The sequence below is a fragment of the Marmota marmota genome, unplaced genomic scaffold (genome assembly GCF_001458135.2).
Source record: "Marmota marmota marmota unplaced genomic scaffold, marMar, whole genome shotgun sequence".
Lineage (NCBI taxonomy): Eukaryota > Metazoa > Chordata > Mammalia > Rodentia > Sciuridae > Marmota > Marmota marmota.
In genome coordinates, this window is record NW_026000001.1 from 6,146,965 (window position 1) to 6,167,381 (window position 20,417).

General features: G+C 49.5%; 1 protein-coding gene across 1 annotated transcript in view; it reads left to right on the forward strand.

Moving 5' to 3' along the window:
- LOC107157077 (toll interacting protein) overlaps positions 1–20,417 on the forward strand; it is a 28,801-nt gene that overhangs the window by 1,126 nt on the left and 7,258 nt on the right. Inside the window, exons 3-6 of the mRNA XM_015503345.2 lie at positions 9,095–9,244; positions 12,836–13,018; positions 13,987–14,139; positions 15,294–15,384. Coding sequence (XP_015358831.2) covers positions 9,095–9,244; positions 12,836–13,018; positions 13,987–14,139; positions 15,294–15,384 — 577 coding nt within the window. The remainder of the gene's footprint in view (positions 1–9,094; positions 9,245–12,835; positions 13,019–13,986; positions 14,140–15,293; positions 15,385–20,417) is intronic.

Genomic DNA, 20,417 nt, shown 5'->3' on the forward strand with positions numbered 1-20,417 from the left:
GGCTGGGCGCGTGGTAGGCCGGAGCTGGCGCCTTCAGGACCCCCAGCCGGGCGGGCCCCGGATGAGGCAGTTCCCTCACCCCCCCACACAGCGAGGGCAGTGGGGACCGTTTTCTGGGCCCAGTTAGTGGTCACCTTTCCAAGTCGGTTTCTTCCTTTGCAAATGAGAGAGTGGGATCAGGGAAGTTGGAAGATGGAAGACCCTTCCGGCTGGAATTTTCTCTGGAGCCCTGTCTTGGTTTCCGTAGTGGTGCTGTGTCCTCTGGAGAGCTGGCCGGGATGGTCTCCCAGCGGCTCAGCTGAGGGTGCTCAGTGTCCATCCCCTGGAGTGCAGAACTGAGGCTAGAGAAGCTGGGTGTTGACAGTGTTGTCAGAGAGCAGACTCTCTGCTGCAGACTTTTTCTGAGGTCTTTGATGTGAACCTCCCGACATACTTGTCACACTTGGTGTGGGAGCTTTCCAGAGTCAGTACGGAGAGTCAGGGTTGCCTCCCTTGCTCACTGTTTCCATGTCTTCGTCCAGAGCCACCCTAGGGAACAACAGCAGGTCATGTTGGCAGTTTTCTCATTTCTACCTGGCTTACTCAACAGAGATGTGGGCTTTCCCCTGTCCATATCCTCCACTGAAGCAAGTGACCAGCAGGACAGCCCCTCCATTGCTGTGTGGTCTGGGAGTGTCCTGACCTCCTGTAAACTCAGTCTGGGGTGGGACTGAGTTCGAGTTAGTACACTGGTGCAATCTGTCTGGAATGAAGTGAGCAACCCATGTTAGCCTTCACCATTACTGATGGGAACTGTCTCTGTTGCTGTGACCATGTGAACTGGAGTAATGTACATACTGATGAGTTATTGGGAATGCAGGCAGTGTTCAAACTTGGTGGATGTGTGGTGTCCAGTGCTGTGGCTTGGTCCAGTTTCCTACTTGTTCAGTGTTCAGGGGGGTCACATGGTTCCCTATCTGTATTACATGTAGACAAAGCAATGTTTTAGGGGCACCCTAATGACTTGCAAGCATGCAGTAACATTGGGTCTGGGCTCTAAGGCGGCATTATTAGTGAACTGGAGTCTTGGACTCTACTTGGGGTACATGGTGACTAAAATATTCAGCAGTGTGAATGATCATGGCATTCAGAGCACCCATGGCTCAGTGAACCACAGGTGTGTAGCACCAGAACAGGTGGCTGTAAGTGGTGACTCAGACGGTCCAGGCCTCAATTCAGGAGTTAGGTGCTGTGAAATTTGCTCCCCAGCCTGGGTATGTAAGTGTCATTGAGGCAGTATATCCGACTTGAGTCTTGAAAGGGAAACAGAAGCATGGAGTGGACCAGGAGGGGAGCCACTGGAAACAGGAAGTTCTGAAGATGGAGAAGGGGGTATGTTGTTTGGCCATGAGCAAGCTGTCTTATAGATGGAAGACTGAAATGACCCTTGAGCCTTATCTGGCCAGTGACAGTGTTTCTGTGAGTTTGGTGGACACATGCTCTCTGCAGCTTCACCCTTTCCAGCAGCAGCTGCTGCTAGCTGACCTGCCCATAGCCCCTGCTGCAACAGTGACTAGGGTCCAGTAAAATTCTTACTTTTGCCAGGATGTATTGATGTTTGTTACATCCCTACTTTTTCTGTTACAAGAAACGGAGTTATGGAGATGTGAAGATTAACAGGGTGCTGGCTTTCCAAACAGAACCTGTGATACAGTGAGTGTGTGTGGTCAGTCCTGGAATCTGGCAGGCAGCCTCCTGCGTGTCAGCCCCTGGTGGGGTTTAGGTCATGGTTCAGGTCTTCCAGCCTGGGAGCCTGAACTTGTGCTTGGGCAGCTGACTCTGGCTGACTACTGCTTCCCGTGGGTGGGGATGGAATTCCCATGCAGAATCCTGTGGGCTGTAAAGGGGCAGAGGACAATCTGACAAGGGTATGGGAGGGCCCTTTGTCCCTTCTTTGAGCTAGGGATGGTGAGGGGAGGACATGTATATACCTAGCATCCTACAGGTCTGAAGGAAGGAGTCTTTGCTTCTGTTAGCAGAACCAGTGCAGTTCTTGCTTCAGGAGAAGCAGCACATACATCTTCAGGGTAGTTTTTCTTGAATAGCCACTAAGGGATGCCACACCCTGTATTGCATCTGCCTTACTTTTGAAAAATGCTGCTGTTTTGGAATGACTACCTTTCTTCTGCTTAGTTCTATTAAAAAGCTCCAAAGGGGTTCCAACAAGAAGTGACAGAGGGTCCTGTTTCTCTGTGGGTGTGTGGGTATGTAGGCAGGAGACCTGTTTAAGGCTGGTTGGCATTCATGTCAGGAGTGGTCAGTGTGTGGGGTCATCTGCTTCTGGTTCCTTGTCCTGCTTTTGGAGATGCTGGTTGATCAGTGGCCAGCTCTGCCCTTATCTCTGGGTGTCTCTCGGATGGTCCCTGGTGGCACAGGCCTGTCCAGGGTTATGTTGGTCTCTGACTTCATTGATGACTCTTGCTAAGCTTGTGGCTTCATTAGGGATGGCAAGGGGTGGTGTTCAAAAATGGTCTTCTATTCTTCATTTGTGAACTGGGCTGTAACGATAAGCCTTGCCATCAGCCAGAGCTATCTGTCTGTCTTGAAGGAGCGTGTGTCAGGGCAGGCAAAGTTAATTGCCTAGTCTTTCCCCTTATTGTAGGGATAGAGGAAGGGGTTGGTTTTCTTTTGAGGTTTGTATTGGATGTCTCTTTCTTGAGTGTACCAAGAGCCCATGGTTTTCAAGCCTTCTGTGCCTGAGTCTTTGGCTCTCATCCCTAGCTACATGTTTATGGTCAGGTCCTGAGCAGGCTGAGTGGTGCTCACCAGCTGGGTCATTGGCTCGGGTCTCTGGCTGCTGTGAACGTCTGCTTGGGAATCTGAGGCCAGGTTAATTGTACATGCATACTTAGCATTGCTGATCCTCCAGTAAGTGGGGCTGTGGCCAGGAAGTGGTGGCCTCTCTGACCTTTTACCTTTGCTCATTTGTCTGATACTAGGATGGCTACTTTGCTTTCCTTCTAGGGAGTGTTTATTTGTTTGTTTTTCTTTGATTTACAGTTTACTCAAAATCTATGTTTAAGATATATTCATCATCAATAGCAAACAGGCACATTCTTTTTTCTTGTAATTTTACAGTACTGGGGATAGAACTGAGGGCCTTATGCATGTTAGACAAGTGCTCTACCACTGAGCTGCATCCCCAGCCCACAGCTGCATTCTTAAAAAGCCAAATATCTAGGTCCAGTGTGTTAGTGCAAACTTGTAGTCCCAGTGACTCAGGAGGCTGAGGTAGGAGGATTGCAAGATCGAGGCCAGCTTCAGCAACTTAGTGAGACCCTGTCTCAAAAATAAAGAGGGCTGGGGATATAGTTCAGTGGTAGAGCGTTACTGGGTTCAATCTCCAGTAACCTCTTATGTAACAATAAAAACTCTTAATTTTTTTTAATATTTATTTTTTAGTTTTCGGTGGACACAACATCTTTATTTTTATGTGGTACTGAGGATTGAACCCAGCGCCCCGCGCATGCCAGGCGAGCGTGCTACCACTTGAGCCACATCCCCAGCCCAAAAACTCTTAGTTTTTATTGTTACATACACGTGTTTGTGTGTGTGTGTGTGTGTGTGTGTGTATATATGAATATATTTATATATATGAGTATATATACATGTTTTAACACTTTTGTGCTTTTATTTATTTTATTTGTTCTTTTTTGATTTATTATACATAGGTTTAAAAACATTCAGTTCATTACTAAATTCTGTGCTCGTTTGGAAAATACATAATGTGTTTTGTTCTCTTGAGTGGTTAACCTAGAAATGTTAACATGCAGATGAAGCTCTGAAGTCAGTCATCATAGTTGCTTTGCCTGGCAGTGCCAAGACCTCAGTGCAGCCTTGGATGAGTTCCTCCTAGCCTGGGTGCTGTGTATGCTCTGTGTTATAGTTCCTGCATTCTTTTTGACCCTCCCACAGGGAGCAACAGCATTTTTATGCAGTCGGTGCTTGTTGAGATTTGCTGAAATATATGCTGCTCTCTTTACCTTTGCTTAAAGTTCCTCTTTTAGATCTTAATTCCTAAGGACCCATGCTGCTGTGTGTGGTATTGTGGTTGGTATTTGCTTCTCCTCTTGGTATGTTGAAAGTCAGCTTGCTGTCTTCCTCCTGCCTTTCAAACCTCTGCCTGGCCTCTCTTGAGAGTCATTACTTCTTTTTTGCCTATTGAAATTTTGGACATGTAAATTATTTGAGACTTTAAGTACAGCAACAACTCTCAGTCTTTGATCTGGTCACCATTCACAAAATTGTTTTCAGGGCTTAAGAGAGGATGGGTAGAGTTGGTGTGTGGGCAGTGCCTGCCCCAGGCCTGGTCTGGGGACTACTGTGGACTAGTGAACTTGCTGGGTGTCTATGGTTCAGTTTTCATTTCTCAGAAACTTGGCTTTTACTGTGGCCAAATCCCTAACTATCTTTGCTTTGACACCAGCTAGACAGTAGAGCTAGGTACACGATGGTTTATGGGGCTGGGGGACCTGCAAGAGGCAGGGAGGCAGCATGGCTATAGAACTGGTAGGAGGGACAGCAGCTCTGGCAGGCTGCACCCAGGGGCAGTAGCCCTTGGCTCTGACTCAGCCATCACAGAAGCTCCAACACCACATTCCCCTGGCCAATTTCTCCCTCACTCCCTTGGAGGTCTTCTTAGTGCCATGGCTTTATGTGTGCTGGTGGTGGTGCTTGTCCTCTCCTACCTCTTTCCTAAACTCAGAACCTGTAGTCCAGAAGCTCTCTGTTTTCCTCTGGAATGGTTTAGACATGCAGGTGGGCAAATCCTCCCTTCATGTTGCTCAGGACAAAAGCCTTGGGACCACCTTGTCTCCTTCATCTGCCAGGAAATCCCATGGGCTCTGCCTTTCAAGCACACCCAGGAGTGGATTCAAACACTCTCTCCACTGGTTCACTGCTCTGTACTCAGTGGCTAGGCACAAGGCAGTGCCAGGTGTGAGGCCCAGCATGTCCCTTCTGCCCACCCTCTTTTCCATCAGGGACCCAGGGGTCTCTTTGTCATGTTAGGAAGATAGGAGCACCTCATTCCTTTTCAGGGCTTGTAGGTCTATGTCAGGCAGATGCTCCTGGCTGGGAGAGCCAGCCATGCTGGCACCCCAGATGACTGTTCCTTTTCCCAAGCAAAGAGGCAGCAAGCATACCTGTGCTCATACACCTGTAAGCAAGCATTTTCTCAGGACTGGTCCTTGGAAGTGGAATTTTGGAGTTTTTACAAAGGGCTTTAAAATCATTTGTTAGTGTTGAACTCAGTTTACTTATTTTGAAACTTTAAGCAAAACCATATTAAAAAGATCCATTTTGTGTCTGATATCAAGTTGAATCATTTTCTTTTTACATTCCCACATCTTTGAGCAGGATAAAGCATATATTTTCATGTGGCCAAACATCTCTGTCATAATATGGCAAAAATATGTTTTAGGATTAGCACTGAATTTTAAAAATACATGTGAAATACATGATTATTCATGACATTCTCCAGAACTGCCACTAATTTGAGGGAATTTGCGTCAGCACCTGGACCCACCCATGAATTGTGAAGCATTAACTTATTTTGTTAGCAGTGGTAGCTTTTTAAGGTATAGAAATGTGTCCTCATTTGGACGGATTCATTCTAAATTGAGAAACCAGCAGGAACTTGCACCAGCAGGCAAGCTTGTCTTTCTTCTGTGGACAGCGTGTTGGTTGCATAACCAGTTTGCTTGTTGTTTGGCAATGGCTGACACCCCTCCCCTCTCTTTCTTTAGGTTAAGTTTAATTTTTTTTTCTAGTAAGCTGATTTGGGAATAATTTTGTATTTAAAGAAAAACTCCAGAGATGGTAGAGAGTACCCCATGACCCTCATCTAGTTCACTTACTATCAGTGTGCCTATCACTGGGAGCAGAGCTGGCTTTGGTCCTCGCCTGTCAGCTCTGCACTCTGCTTGCTCCCTGTATCTGTTGGGGTCCCTACCCTGTACTCATATGTGACTGCTGCCTCTCCTCTAATCTGTGAGTTTCAGGCTTCTCTTGTTTTGGGGGGGATCTTGGTGGTTGGAGAAGGCAGACTGGGCAGAGTTCTGCAGTATGTCCCTAGTGTGAGACATGGTCACTTGGCCTAGGCAGAGTGGGTGGCTTTCTCCATTGTAAACAGACTTTGCTCCCCTTCCCCTGCCTAGTCATACAGACTCTCCTTGTTATCCTTTCCTGTTTGTAATCTTAAGATGAAAGAAAACCTTTTGAAAAGTAACAGTATAGTTGCTCTTTAGATATACTTTTGCCCCATTGAAAAGCAGTCCCGTTCTGTAGCAAAAACCTAGAAGAATACAGTAAAAAGGAATCCCACTGCCTGGAGGTTCCTTTCCTAAGAAGGGGACAGACAAGAGATTGATGAAGAAGAGACTCATCCTGACTCCCTGTGAGCAGCTTTTCCTGACTCCCATTTTTGCAGCAGCTGCCAGGACCACCCCCACACACTGACCAGTGCTGGGACACCTGCTGACCTGTCTACCTGCACTGGGTGTGTTCCCAGGAGGTGCAGATGTTTTCGACAGCAGCCCTAGAGCTATAGTATATGGCATGTGGTAGGCAGCCTCTCAGATTAGTAGGTGGGAATTTAGCCTGTGTGTGTTGACTCCAAGAGCTTGGTTGTTGTGAGTATTGTATTTTCTCATCTCCTCTCTTCCTCTCCTCTCCTCTCCTCTCCTCTCCTCCCTCCCTCCCTCCCTCCCTCCCTCCCTCCCTCCCTCCCTCCCCCTCCCCCTCCCCTCCCCTCCCCTCCCCTCCCTCCTTCCCTCTCTTCTTTCCTTGCTATACTGGGGATAGAACCCTGGAGCTATACCACTGAGCTACATTCCCAATTCTCAGTCCATTATATTTTTTATTTTGAGACAGGATCTCACAAAGTTGCCCAGGTTGGGGTACAGACATGCATCACTGTGCTTGGCCAATTATGTGTTTGTTTCTGCAAAATAATCTATTCATGGTGAGTAGACAAAGCTGGTGACAGAGCTTGGAGATGCAGGCTGTGTGTGAGGACTCACAAGACACAGGCATATGTAGTCCAGATGCCTGGGAGACTGAGCCCTGAGCCCCTGTGGGATTTGTCAGCATTTCCCATGTGCTGGCAGGAACAGGCTCTTGGCGCCTCCTGCCACGGGACCCTTCTCAAGGCTCTGCCCAGACTTGTTGTAACCTGTGCAACACACCATGAGAGGGTCCCAGGAGAGGTTGCCGCACGTCTGGGGAGCTGCAGCTGTCTCCTGGCAACGGCGGCCTCAACGGTGGCCTCAATGGTGGCATCCCCGTCCAGCAGGAGCTTCTGTGAGGGTGAGGTCCCTCCTGGCCTCAGCCTGTGCTAGAGCTTAGAGGTGTGGAGGGTGTGTGCTCTCCTGAACAGGAGCTCCTCCTCCGGTTGGGTGGGGTTGCTCAGACACTCCTGATGAAGACAGCCTTGCCCTCCCATTGTTCTGGACCTCTGACTGGTTTATCTTCTCTGGAAACCCAGAGATGGGGAGTCAGGCAAGGAGTTTTTCTTTAAATACAAAATTATTCCCAAATCAGCTTATTAGAAAAAAAAAATTAAACTTAACCTAATTTAACCTTTCATGACCAGAGCCATTGGGGAGAGGTGCTTCCCGGGCATGTCAGGAGTTCAGCCACCTGCAGAACTTGGAAGCCTGCCTGGCATATGTCAGTGGAAGCCCACAACAAACAAGCATGAGTGACTGGTTTGCACAGTGGAAACATTCGGTGTTGTGTCACCTGGGCCACTGAGTGCTCCTTGTAGCAGTTTTCAGTGAACATGCTTGGCTGTGCTTGCTTCTGTGACCCTCAGGCTTCTTTTGAGCATGATCCTGGCCAGCAGGACCACCATAGGCAACACTGATGCTGGCAGGTAGCTGGACCCACTAGGGTTTGAGCTGCTCCTCCAGCAGTCAGGCCTGCCTGCCTTCCCTCCTGCAGGAATTTTGGGGGCTGGCAGGCTTCCTCAGCACTTCTTGCCCATGATACTTTAGAAGGTGCCCCAGCTATGCATAGGAAAAGCAGTGTCATACCTCAGGTGGCCCACCTTGCTGCAGTTAGGGGGATGCACTTCCTAGGAGGCTTGTGCTTACTCCAGGGCTGCCCTGGCCAACCTTTGTTCCTGGGCCCTCTCACTGTAAGACCCCAGACAGGTGGACCAATTCCAGTGCTGGCTTTCTGTGAAGCCACTGGTGCCTGGCTCTGGACATACACACTTGGGTCCTCAGTGCCTAGTGGATCTTGACCTCTTCTTGCCTTAGGTATCTCAGCCAGGGCTACCTCTAGGAGTCTGTTCCTGCTGACTCTTGCTTTGGTCTCCTCTGTTTTTCTTGTAAACTCTGATATTCTTGGAGCCCTTTAGGTCTTGGAAAATCCCTGCTCTGGAGTGTATGTCTTCCTGTCCTCCGGCCTTCCCTCTCCCACTTGTCCTCAAAGCTGGGCAAGTGGGTCAACAGGGTTAGGCGAGAGGACAAAACAGAGCAGTGAGGCCTTCTGAATCTGTGTGCCTCTTGTTATCCTCTGGGCCCCTTTTGAATTTGAACTGTTTCAAGTAGAAATACTTGAAGTTTATCAGACAAAGTGTTTTTCAAATAACTTTAGATCCAGGTTCTAATTTCATCTCATTTGTTTGACCCAGTGACATGCAGTGCACAGGCCTTGTTTTTAGTTGTGGTGCAAGGAAATGTGGATCATGCACACAGACATGGAGTGTGGGAGACTCCGAGAAACCATCTAGTAAGCCTTTTTTGAGAATGAGAACTCGGTTTTAGTGGCTAAAACATGTTCTAAGCTTTCCTTACTGTGATATGTTTTTGAGAACTTTCTGAGCAGGGAAGCCTTGGAAAGGATCAGGCCAGAAACATTGGTTCCCTGGCTCTCATTTGTAGATGGAGAAACTGAGGCTGAGCACAAGCTGGTGCTTGGTCAGGAATGGGGGAGGGAGGCTGGACGCTGGTCCCAGCATGTAGGGGGAGTGCTGTGGGGTTGCTTGATGCCCTGCTCTGATTCATAGGCCTGTGACATGCATTCTCTCTTTTCTCCTTGCCCAAAGGTATATATCGGTGAGCTCCCACAGGACTTCCTCCGCATCACGCCCACGCAGCAGCAGCAGCAGATTCAACTGGACGCCCAGGCAGCCCAACAGCTGCAGTATGGAGGGGCAGTGGGCACTGTGGGCCGCCTCAGCATCACTGTGGTGCAGGTGGGTGCCAGGGCTCTCTATTCTGTGGGCAGCTGGCATGGGTAGGGGAGAACAAGAGGTAGGCCATACTCAGGTGGGGGAATGTGGATTTTGGCCTTTATACTTTTTTTCCCATATAGACAAATGAATTTTTCTGGTTCCAGATTTTCCTGAAATACCTATCTAGTGTGGAAAAAAACACATATGAAAATTATTGATGATTTCCCAGGGTTCTGTCTAAATTAATTGAAATAATTTACTGAGTGTTGGTGGGTGTCTGCTCCATGCCGATACTACTCCTTCATGTGGAGAGCCTGGTCCTCAGGGCAGCAGGGGGAAACTGGCATTGCCCGTGGCCCCACCAGCATGTGCCACGTGGGCGGCTCCCTCACCTGGCCCTGTCCTGCTGCCCTGCAGTCAGTGGTACCTGCTCAGCCCTACAGCTCCATGCTGACAAACAGTATATGTCTCTGGATTGCTCAAAGGACTTTCGTATGAAAGCTAAAGTACACTGTTGGGCTGAAGCTCATTATGACTACCCAGAGTGTCCTACAGAACCAGGAGGAAAATGTAGAGGTAGGACTATAGGAAGGCCATCAGATAACATGTAGCCCAGCTGGGATGCTCAACTGCCCTGGGTGCTCAGCTAGTCTGCTGTTAGGGTGTTCACAGCCAGCCTCCTTTCCTCATAACTCATCTCAAACATTTGCTCAGGGATGTGTTTCTAAAATAGCATGCTGCTTCCCACTGCCTTGAGGAAGTTCCTGGCCCACCTGTAGCTGGTGCATCCTGAGCACTGCTGCCTGGTAGGACAAGGTGGCTGCAGGTGCCCTGCCTCACAGTGCAAGCACCAGAGCTGGCTGAGCCTCAGAGGTGTCCACTGCCCCTGGCCTTCCTCCCTCTCTCCAGAGTCCTGGAGCCCTCTGCAGCAGCCTGTCTGCACCCCATGCACCAGCTTGCCTAGGGCTGTGTCATCAGGGGCGCTGCTGAGGGGCACTTCTGGTCCTCCTGGTATCCTTCTCTGCCCCCCTACCTTTTTTTTTTAAATAGAATTTAACCTTTATTTTGTGTGTTTTTTTAATTTGGTGCCAGGGATTGAATCCAGTGTCTCACCTATGCTAGGCAACGCTGTTCCACCAGCTACAACCCCGGTCCTCCTCTTCCCTTTTGATAGACAGACCTCCTTCTCAGCTTTTGGGAGGCCACTCAGGCTGATCAGAGTCCCTGTTGGATTCTCATCTCCTGGGACCTCCAGGGGCCATGTCGGTAGCCTTCCTCCTCCCAGCCATTCACTCAGGGCAAGCAGCTCCAGTAGCCCATGTAGATCCTGACCACAGCTGAATTCCTTGGTACAGATCAGGGCCCTGACTTCTCTGGTGTCTAGTGGTCATTTTAGATACAACAAACCCCAGTGAAACTCATGTGTCCAACCTTGCCTTCTCCTCAGTCCTAGTAGGTGTCACTCTCCCATCTCCCCAGTCCTATCTTCTAGAAGTGGAGGCCAAAGGATTTTTCTCCATCTCTTTCTCCCTGTTTCCTGCCCCTCAGCGAGCCCCTGCACCCACCTTCTGTCCCAACCTAGCCTCGGGAGCCTTGACAGGGTGGGCTCACTTCCAGTACTGATCTTTCTCTCACACACTGGGAAGGGAGACCAGCCACACTTGGTAGAATGCATGCTAGGTGTGAGGGAAAGAGGTCTCTTGCTGGCCCCAGGAGAACAGAGTGGGGTTGAACAAATGGTGAGGAAGGAGAGTCACAGTTCACTTGAGGATGGTTTAGAGGTAAGTGGATACCCTGGGGAGGGCAAGCCTGTCCTGACGGAGGTGAGCTGGGCTCAGAGGTACCTTTAGTGGTGTCCTTGGCACAAGCTCTGTGGTGGTTTCGGATCAAGGAAGAAAGTGTGTGGGCAGGTCGGGAGAGTCTGCAGGCAGCGTGCAAAGGCTTTTGTTGGTGTTTCAGAGGGGAAAGAAAGAAACGAAGTGGCTGGAAAGGGCAGGCAGGTGACAGGTTTTTCTGTGGTTTGCAGTGCTTTTCAAAAGTTGGCCTTATTGAGAATATCAACATTAGAATGCATTCATTTTGGCTTTGTGCACTTGAGTGAGTTTTGATGAGTATAAGCAATACTGAAAACTTCCCCAACACCTCACGCTGTTCTCTCTATCCCTTTAGCATTCAGCACCCCCACCCACCCCGAACTGTGGTTGGAGCTACCGCCCCTGGAGTGGCAGTGTCTGGCTGTGTTTGCTGCAGTGTGTAGTCTACCCTCCCCCACCCTTGTGTGGCTGCACCACCATTGTTTGTTCACCCACTTGGAGAACACAAGGTTGTTTCCAGTTCTTGGCAATAGGGCTGAAGCTTCCCTGAACGTGTTTGCAGGTGGCATTCTGTGTGAACCAAAGTCTGCACTTTAGTTTACCAGAGTGGGGCATGTGGCAGGTTCCCTAGTAGCTATGCCATCTTGCTTTGCTGCCCACAGCACATAGAGCTCCAGTGGCCCCACCTCTTGTCAGCATGGGGCTTGGTCAGACATTGTCTTGTTTTTTGTTCCATTGTAGCCATTCTAATAGGTTTGTAGTAGTCTCTGTGGTGGTTGGAGTTTTATTTTGCATCCCTCTGATGGCTTGTGATATTGACCGTTCTTTACTGGGCTGCCTGTATTTATTCACTATCAATATCTCTTCAGATCTTTTGCTCATTTTTTCCTAGAGTTGTGTGTCTTGGTGAGAGTTTCCATGTTCTGGATACAAGTGCTTTATCACATGTGATATTTGCAAATATTTCCTTCCTGTCTTGTATGGTCCTTAAGTTTCTTTTAAGAATGGGTATTCATAATTCTGATGAAGTCCTGTTTTTAAGATTTTTTTCTGCTCTTTTGCTGGTTCTACCTAAGAGATTTTTTTTTGCCTAATGCAGTGCTCTGATTTTTTCCTGCTTTCCGGTAGAGGTTTTATAGCTTTGGAAACCTTGATGCGTTTTGAGTTCCTATTTGCTGTACAGTGATTTGTTTGTCAGCATCTCGTCCCATTCAAAGTTTTGCTTGTGTTGTTCCCTATAGCACACTCACTCCAGCCGAGCAGACCATCTGGCCTGAAGTAAGGGACTTGTGGCCTGTGATTCAGAGACCCGTAACACAGGAAAGACCATTTCTTGTCCCTGTGAGCCAGTACCATAGTAGAACAGGGTTCAGGTTGCTCCTAGCACTCCCATTCGTGAAGGGAAGAGTCAGGAGCCCCAGGCAGCCCTGGCCACAGTTTCCTGAAACCTGTGCAGCAGGTGTCACCAGGTTCTGGGGCTCTGGGTTGGCTCATTCCTTTTGGGGCATCTTTCTTTTCATTTTCTCCCTTCACCCCTTTTGAGGAGGATATTGGAAGTGTACCTTGCGGGTAGGCATCTTAGGTTGAGCATGGCCTTGAGTACTTTGTCACAGTTGGACAAGCCCATCAGTAGTTCCTGCTCCTGGCACCCTGGGAACAAGTCACAGCTAAGCTCAGGTGAGCTCCGGTGGCTGAAGTTCATGCCAGCAAAACGCCTCAGTGGGACGTTGACAGCCCTCGCTTTTCCTGTGGCAGTGGGGTGGTGGGCACTCATCTTGCTGAACTTGGCTCATTTCAGGCAAAGTTGGCTAAGAATTACGGCATGACGCGCATGGACCCCTACTGTCGCTTGCGCCTGGGCTATGCAGTGTACGAGACACCCACGGCCCACAATGGTGCCAAGAATCCTCGCTGGAACAAGGTCATCCAGTGCACAGTGCCCCCGGGCGTGGACTCGCTCTACCTTGAAATTTTTGATGAGGTGAGCAACACACCATGGTCAACACAGGCCACCCACTGGCTTTAGGCTGCTTTGTACACCTGATAGTAGGTGGCTCTGCCACAGGCCTCGACTCTCCCCTGCTTTTCAGCTCCTTCGACAGCAACTATTTGGAAACTTCACCAGTGACACAAACACTGGCCACTTTATGGACAGCTCTTCATGAGGAGGTTGAGTTTTAAGCTGGTTAGATTCCCTTGCCTGTGGTAATAACAGTATTCTTACTGATACAAGGCACGGAGCCCACCAGCATTATCCCTCAAGTGTCCCCTGGCCAGGTCAGTAGCCAGGTGTGCAGCATTCTTGAGGTCCAGTCAGGAAGTTCAGGTGGCTATAGGAGGTTCCTTTGAGGTTTGGCTCAGGCCACATGTGCCTCAAAAGCTGGGGCTGCAGGGTGAGGGCCAGGAGGAGCTGGGGCACAGCCTCCCCTTACCCTCTTCCCTCTGCCTCTTTCTCCAGTCTTTTCTCCTCTTATTCCTTCCTGCCCACTGCTTTCTTTGGCCCACAGGGGAGCACAGGGGAAACAGAATGGGTCTGAGTGGCAGCTCAGCATTCTCCTCTGGTCTTGTGCTTGCAGGAGTGCAGAAATGGCATCTGGTGGAGCAGGGGTTGGGCCATTAGAGACTAGGGAGGAGCAGTAGGCATCTGGGCATAGCAGGAGAAAGACAGCGGCACTGGGGATTCTCCCTTTTCTGCAGAGAGCTTGGTCTATCCTGTCTTGATGACTAGGCAGGAGGTACAGAGAGCTGGGCCTTGGGCCTCTCAGATAATCATGGAGGGCTGACATCCAACTGGACAGGGTGCTCCATCAGGAAGGCTGGGAGGGATTCTGTCTTACTGGTGAGATCTGCATCTGATGCAGGCTGGTCCAAGGGGCACGCAGCAGCAAGAGCTCTGGTTTCTATGACATGGATCACATGGGCCTTGATGGGGTCTCCTCTTGTCCTCAGCGAGCCTTCTCCATGGACGACCGCATTGCCTGGACACACATCACAATCCCTGAGTCCCTGAAGCAGGGCCAGGTGGAGGACGAGTGGTACAGCCTGAGCGGGAGGCAGGGAGACGACAAGGAAGGCATGATCAACCTGGTCATGTCCTACACGGTGAGCATGCCCACTGGTCAGTCTACAGAGGGGGCAGCCTGCCCTAGGGGACCTCCACTGTCCCTGTAGGCCCTGGTGCCTTGGGGTCGCACCATGCAAGTGATGTGATGCAGCCAGCCCAGGCCTCAGGTTCTGGGGCCTGTGGGTCCTTCCCCAGGAGGCAGTGACTGACCATGAAGTGGTGAGGTGCTGGGGAGAGAGACCATAGGTAGCTTGGGTACCTCAAGGATGGAGCAGAAGCCTGGCTCCTGCCCACTCCCATCCTCAGGGCCACTGTGGCTCCTGTAATCCTTGGGCTAGGGTCTGGGTTCTTAGACTTCCCCATCTTTTTTGTGTCACCCAGGGCTTTTTCCTTTTTTGTTTTAAACTTTTACTGGGAAAGTTTTAAGCTATGAGAGTGGAGAGGACCATGGCCAGCCCACATGTGTGATGAGGTGGCACAGCAGTGACACCTTCTGGTCTCCTGCCTTTACTGCTAGGTGTTCACATCTTTAACAGGCCTTTTCACGAGCACAGAACCATTGTTTACTTAACCAATTCAGGTGCTTTGGTTTGTTTTTGTGGGTTTTTTTTTTTTTTTTTTTTTTTTGTACCAGGGATTGAAACCAGGGGCATTTAACTAACACTGAGCCACATCCCCAACCCTTTTAATATTTTAGAGTCAGGGTCTTGCTAGACTTGTTTAGGGCATCACTAAGTTGCTGAGGCTGGCTTTGAACTTGCCACACTCCTTCCTAAGTCTCCCAAGTTGCTGAGATTATGGGCGTGCACCCCCATACCCGGCTCATACTTTGTTTTGAACTGAACTCCAGGACTGTTGAGAGAAACTGCTAGGGTAGGTATGAGCTCTCAAAAACAGACCCTAAAATCACACTTAGATGTGCCTTCTTAAGCCTGTGCTCCCCACTGCACCCTGTAACCTGGTGCTGCAGGTCTGTAGTACCTCCTGCCCAAGCCCCTCACCCTGTGCTCTCCCAGCCCAGGAGAGCTGGTGTGTTGGTGTGAGTAGGCACAATGGCTGAGGCCACAGCACCCACGCTGGGACTCCACTTTCTTGTTGTGTCTGGGTTCTGGTGAGACTGGAAGTGAAGAAGCTTTGACATGTGGTGTAGTCCTTCTTCCCTGACCCCCTGATTGTCTTCGGTGTGTTTCAGTCGCTGCCGGCTGCCATGATGATGCCACCCCAGCCTGTGGTCCTGATGCCAACTGTGTACCAGCAGGGCGTTGGCTACGTACCCATAGCAGGTTTGTGTGCTGCTTCTCCTTTAGTCAAAGGCCCTGGGGCAGAGAGTAGGAAAGAGGAGGGAGGGACCCTAGAACATGCATATGGGGCTTGGGCTAGTGTAGAACTGTGAGGGTGGTGGCCTTGTAGACAGACCTTTTGAAGCAGAGTCCAGGGTTGCCTTGGAACTTACTATGTGTGTGTAGGAAGCAGTTTGTGTTTTCCCTAATTGTTTGTGCATAGAAGGAATGTTGAAAGTTTTGGAGATGTGGAAATGAGATCTCTCAGTGCCTGGTGTGGGAGACACTGTGGTAGGCAGCTTCTGCTGGTGAAGCACACCCTGCCTTTCAGCATCCTGTCTGCTGCTTGCTCGCCTATACGAGTTAGCCATCATGGTGGCAGTCACATCAGCTGGAAGGCACCTTTGTGTGCCTGTTTTTGAGTTTTCATGGTAACCTTTGGTTACCTTCCATCTGGGGCCTCATAGCACCTGGTGCCTAACTGGGCCTTGTTCTAGAATAGCCATGAAACTGGGCAAGGTGGACAGGGTGACAGCTGTTTTCCAGTGTCAGCCACTAGGCAGGAAAAGACCATGTCATCCTGAGAGGAAAGACAACAGGACAGACCGTAGTCATCCTGGTTCTTTGCCAGAGTCCAGAGAGTTTAGATCTGAGCAGAGTGGGGAGTTCCACTGCCCTGAAGGGGCAAAGGCCAGAGACTGCAGCAGTGGGAGTGGAGACTCTGTGGGGCAGGGGCCATGTGAGAGGGTCCTGGGTTTGTAAGACACCCAGTGGTTGGTGCCTAGGGTGCTGCTCCAGGCTGGTGCAGGACAGAGCAATGTGGGGCACTTGGGATCTTGCCCAGTCAGAGCAGAGGGGCTCGTCAGCCCCTACATGTGCTGAAGCCAGCCCTGACAAGAGCGGGTAGAGCTTAGGGACTTCAACCTTGATGAAGTTGCTTATGAGAACCTAGGGCAACAGTCTTTAGAGCCCAGGGCAGGACTCTTACAGTGTCGGGAATGTCTGCCAAGACCAGAGCATGAGGCTGACAGAGTTGCCCAGGGTGATCCAGAAGCTTTAAAGCAGCCATGGTCATCAAGAGCTCAAGGAGAGAACCTTGGCAAGTGGACAGAGAGGGTGTCTCAGCAGGGAATCTCGCCTTCTCAAGAGACCCAGATGGAAGTTTGGTACCTGTCAGACTCAGCATCAGGGCCCTGAGGTCTGGAGGGCTCTGTCCTTAGAGCATCGACTTGGGCTGCCACCGTGTTCTATCCAGCGCATCATATCCTGTTTATGTGAAATTTCTGTTGCCCAGCTATCCTGAGTTGAAGGTCTGGGACAGGAGCAGGGACTTGTAGGGAACACAGGCTTTTCATGTCCCAGGGATGCTGCAACTAGGGCCACAGGTGGGAGGTGGGAGGGAACTAAAACACAAAAATCTGTTCTCTTTCAATTCCTGAGGCCAGAAGTCCAGAACAGGCTGTGACAAGACCACTCTATTCAGAGGCCCCTGATGGGCGAGGGGTCCCTCCTGCCTCTCCCAGCTTCTGGGCCCATAGCTGTGTCACTCCAGTGCTGCCTCCCTTGCGTGGGCCTCCCCACCTCCCTGCCTTTTGGGGTGTCTTCTCCTGTCTTGAACAAGGGCTCAGCCTGCTCCAGCACGGCCTCATCTTAGTTCAGGTACATCTGCAAAGACCCTGTTTCCAAACATGGCCCCCTTATTCACAGCACTAGGAGTCAGGACCTGAACATCTTCTGTGGGAACACTATTGTGTCTGCTTTAGTTACCAACACCAGAACATATATGGTTAATAGGAAATCAACTTCTGGATAAAAGAAAAGCTATTGACCTGTTTGCCGCAGTCCGGCTGCAGCAAAATAACCGGGGGGTGACGAACAACTTGTGTAGATTGATACAGCAGGAGTAGGAGCCGTTTATTGTAGGACAGGAGCAGTATTTATACATTCCACACAGCTTATCTAATTAGCATAAACTAGATACATCAGTCAACCAATCAGGAATCTCTACACTTAATGGCTCGCTTTTGTTACTTCTCAAACCACTCCCTCTGGCATTTTGCCAGGCACCATCCAGACTTGTTTACGAACTTTAACATTCCCCTGACAAAATGCCAGGTGTTATTTTGACTTATTTACAGACTCTAACACCTGTTTATCTTTTTGCTTCCTATCCTTTATTCTTTTTGCAAATGTGTTTAAAGTTTGCTGCAAAATGTTTATTTTAGGAAAGGCTATGTTTCTTTATAAACAGAGACTTTGAACTTTACTTTTGACATATACTTTTAGATTTTGAAATACTCTCTTATAGAAAAGTTAAAAAATAGAAAAAAAGAACGTTTTGCCAGAATCTTTAGAGACTATAGCCTCCTGGTGCCCACCTTTGCCCCCACGCGAGTGTGCATCTCCTGTAAGTAAGGATTCCCATTGCTCAGGACAGCATCCATGCTGGGGACTGCCACAGAGCAAGCAGATGGTGCCGTCTGTTGATGAGACCCCACCAGACATCTCAGGGCAACATCCAGGCCCTGGGCTGAGACTTTGGGGTGTGTCTGGGGCCTTGTGTCAGGCCCTGTGACACCACCATCTGCCCCAGGACTGTGCTGCCCCTCGCCCACCACCTCTGTGGGTATGCCCAGCTTCTGCCCTGGAAGGCTGCCCTCCCTCTTCATTGCTGCTTAGTCCTCCATGCTTGTGTGGGTGGGAAGATGAGGTGACTACCTTTGCACATGGGTGGACTGAGCCTGGACACCCTCCTGGTGTCTGCTCGTGGTCACCGCTGCTGCCTGGTTGTCGTCTGAGCTGTCCCCTGACTTAGCTGTAGCCGTGTGGGCCTGGTTGGTTTTGCTCCCTGGGCTGGAGTCTTGTTACTGTACTGTCATTCAATGACTCCAGGTTTGGCTGTAGTCTGGACACTCTGTCCTTTTGATGTATTCCACCTTCTCTGAGTGCTTCCTGACTCTGGCACCACTGGAAGGACCCAGCTCGTATGTATTCCCTCCCTCTGTCCTGGAGTTAGCTGCTTCTCCTAGGTTCTGGAAGTTTTGGTCCATTCTTAGTTAACTTGGTAGTGTTGGCTGGTGCTGAAGTGCCCTGTCCTGATAGAAGTTGATGCCCAGTGTCCCCTGAGTCAGATCATTCCTGAATGATTGTGATGGCAACACTGTCTCTCCTGAGCTGGCACTTGCTGGGTGAGGGAGGGTGCCATCCATTACAGTCACCCAGAGTCTCAGGCCGACCAGGTGGGAGCAGCAGCACTTACATTAGGGTTTTCTTTTCTTCAAAGTCAACTCTCAGAAGTGCATATTTTCCAGTGCATTCCTACTCCTCTCCTGCCTTGAAAATACAAAGCTGTATTCAGTTCATTTGATGTTTTTTTTGTCACTGTTGTAGCTCTGAGTTTGTGCTGCAAAGTCTCTGTTGTGAAGAACTAATGTCCGTGACTCTGGGTGAGGTGCACACATGCACGTGCCATGCTGTACATGTTAAGAGAGTCAGGGCATATGTTGATACAATACAAAAATGTAGCCCATGGCTTTTTAAGGAGGAGTTGTTGAATATATCACAATGGGACCATCATGGTGAAGATTTAAGGGACAGGGAAAAGAAAAACCCAGGAACTCTGCCAGTTGGCACATTGCCATTGTGGATGATGATTTTGTTTGCCTAGTCCAAACCTTTCAGTTCAGATTATGGTAGAAGACATATTAGATCAGAAAAAAGAGGAGGCCTCTCGAGATAGTCAGAAAGGGGAAGAAAGTTTAGAGCAGGAAAAGTTACAACAGGAGGCTGCTACTAACACCTTTCTATCACCAGAGGGCGTAAGTGTCCAACCAACAGCTCTGCCTATGGGGCCCTCAACCCCTGTAGTTGATAGATGGGATCCTGAGACAGGACCTCAAAGATTAGCATGCCCTGTATTTGAACAGGCAGGAGGGCAGCAAATTCACCATGTTTTAGATTTCAAAACAGTGAATCAGCTAAAAGAGGCTGTAACAACCTATGGTCCTCAAGCACCCTTCACCATAAGCCTGGTCGAATCCATTACCAACTTGAACATGACGCCAGCAGATTAGACTAGTATGTGTAAAGCTGTGCTAAACGGAGGACAATACCTGTTATGGACGGTTGCCAATGAGGAATTTTGCATGGAGACAGGCGAAATGCAGCAGCTGGTTATCCTCAGAGAAATCTAGATATGTTGTTAGGAAAGGGACCTTATGAGGGTCAGCTGCAACAAATTGCATATGATCCTGCTATATACTCACAAATTGCTGCAGATGCAGTTAGGGCATGGAAGACTTTACAAGGACATGGAGATTTACAAGGTCAATTATCTAAGGTAATACAAGGAGCTAATGAACCTTACGCTGAATTTGTAGATAGGCTTATTCAAACAGCTACCAGAGTTTTTGGGGATACAGAGCAAGCAATGCCATTAATTAAACAGCTAGCCTTTGAGCAAGCAAACAGATGGTTCAAGGAGGCCATTAGACTATGGAAACATGGAGATTTAAACACATATATTAAATTATGTAGAGACATTAATGAACAAGGGCAAGTCCTGGCAGCTGCAGTACAACAGGCTTTAGATGCCAGGCCGAAAACATGCTACAATTGTGAACAAATAGGACATTTTAAAAGGAGTTGCCCCATAGGAGGAGGGTTTAACAAAGCTAGGTATCAAAGGAGTAGAGTACCGGGTATTTGCCCACGATGTCGTAAAGGGAGACATTGGGCTAATGAATGTCGTTCTCAAACCACCGTAGAGGGTACTCCGTTATCAAAAAACGGACAAGGACCAGGTGTTTACCCATGATATTGTGGAGAAAAGCATCAGGCTCCATTGCCAAAAAATGGACAGGGGGGCCCAATGCTCCGGGGCCCACAACCACAAATATACGGGGCAATGGAGGAACCCAGCAACACCATCAGGGTAGTGCCCAGGACACATTATCCATTAGATCCCTCATCAGACAAACCAGAGGGAGCGCAGGGTTGGACATCTGTGCCTCCGCCAGAGCAGTACTAACTCCAGA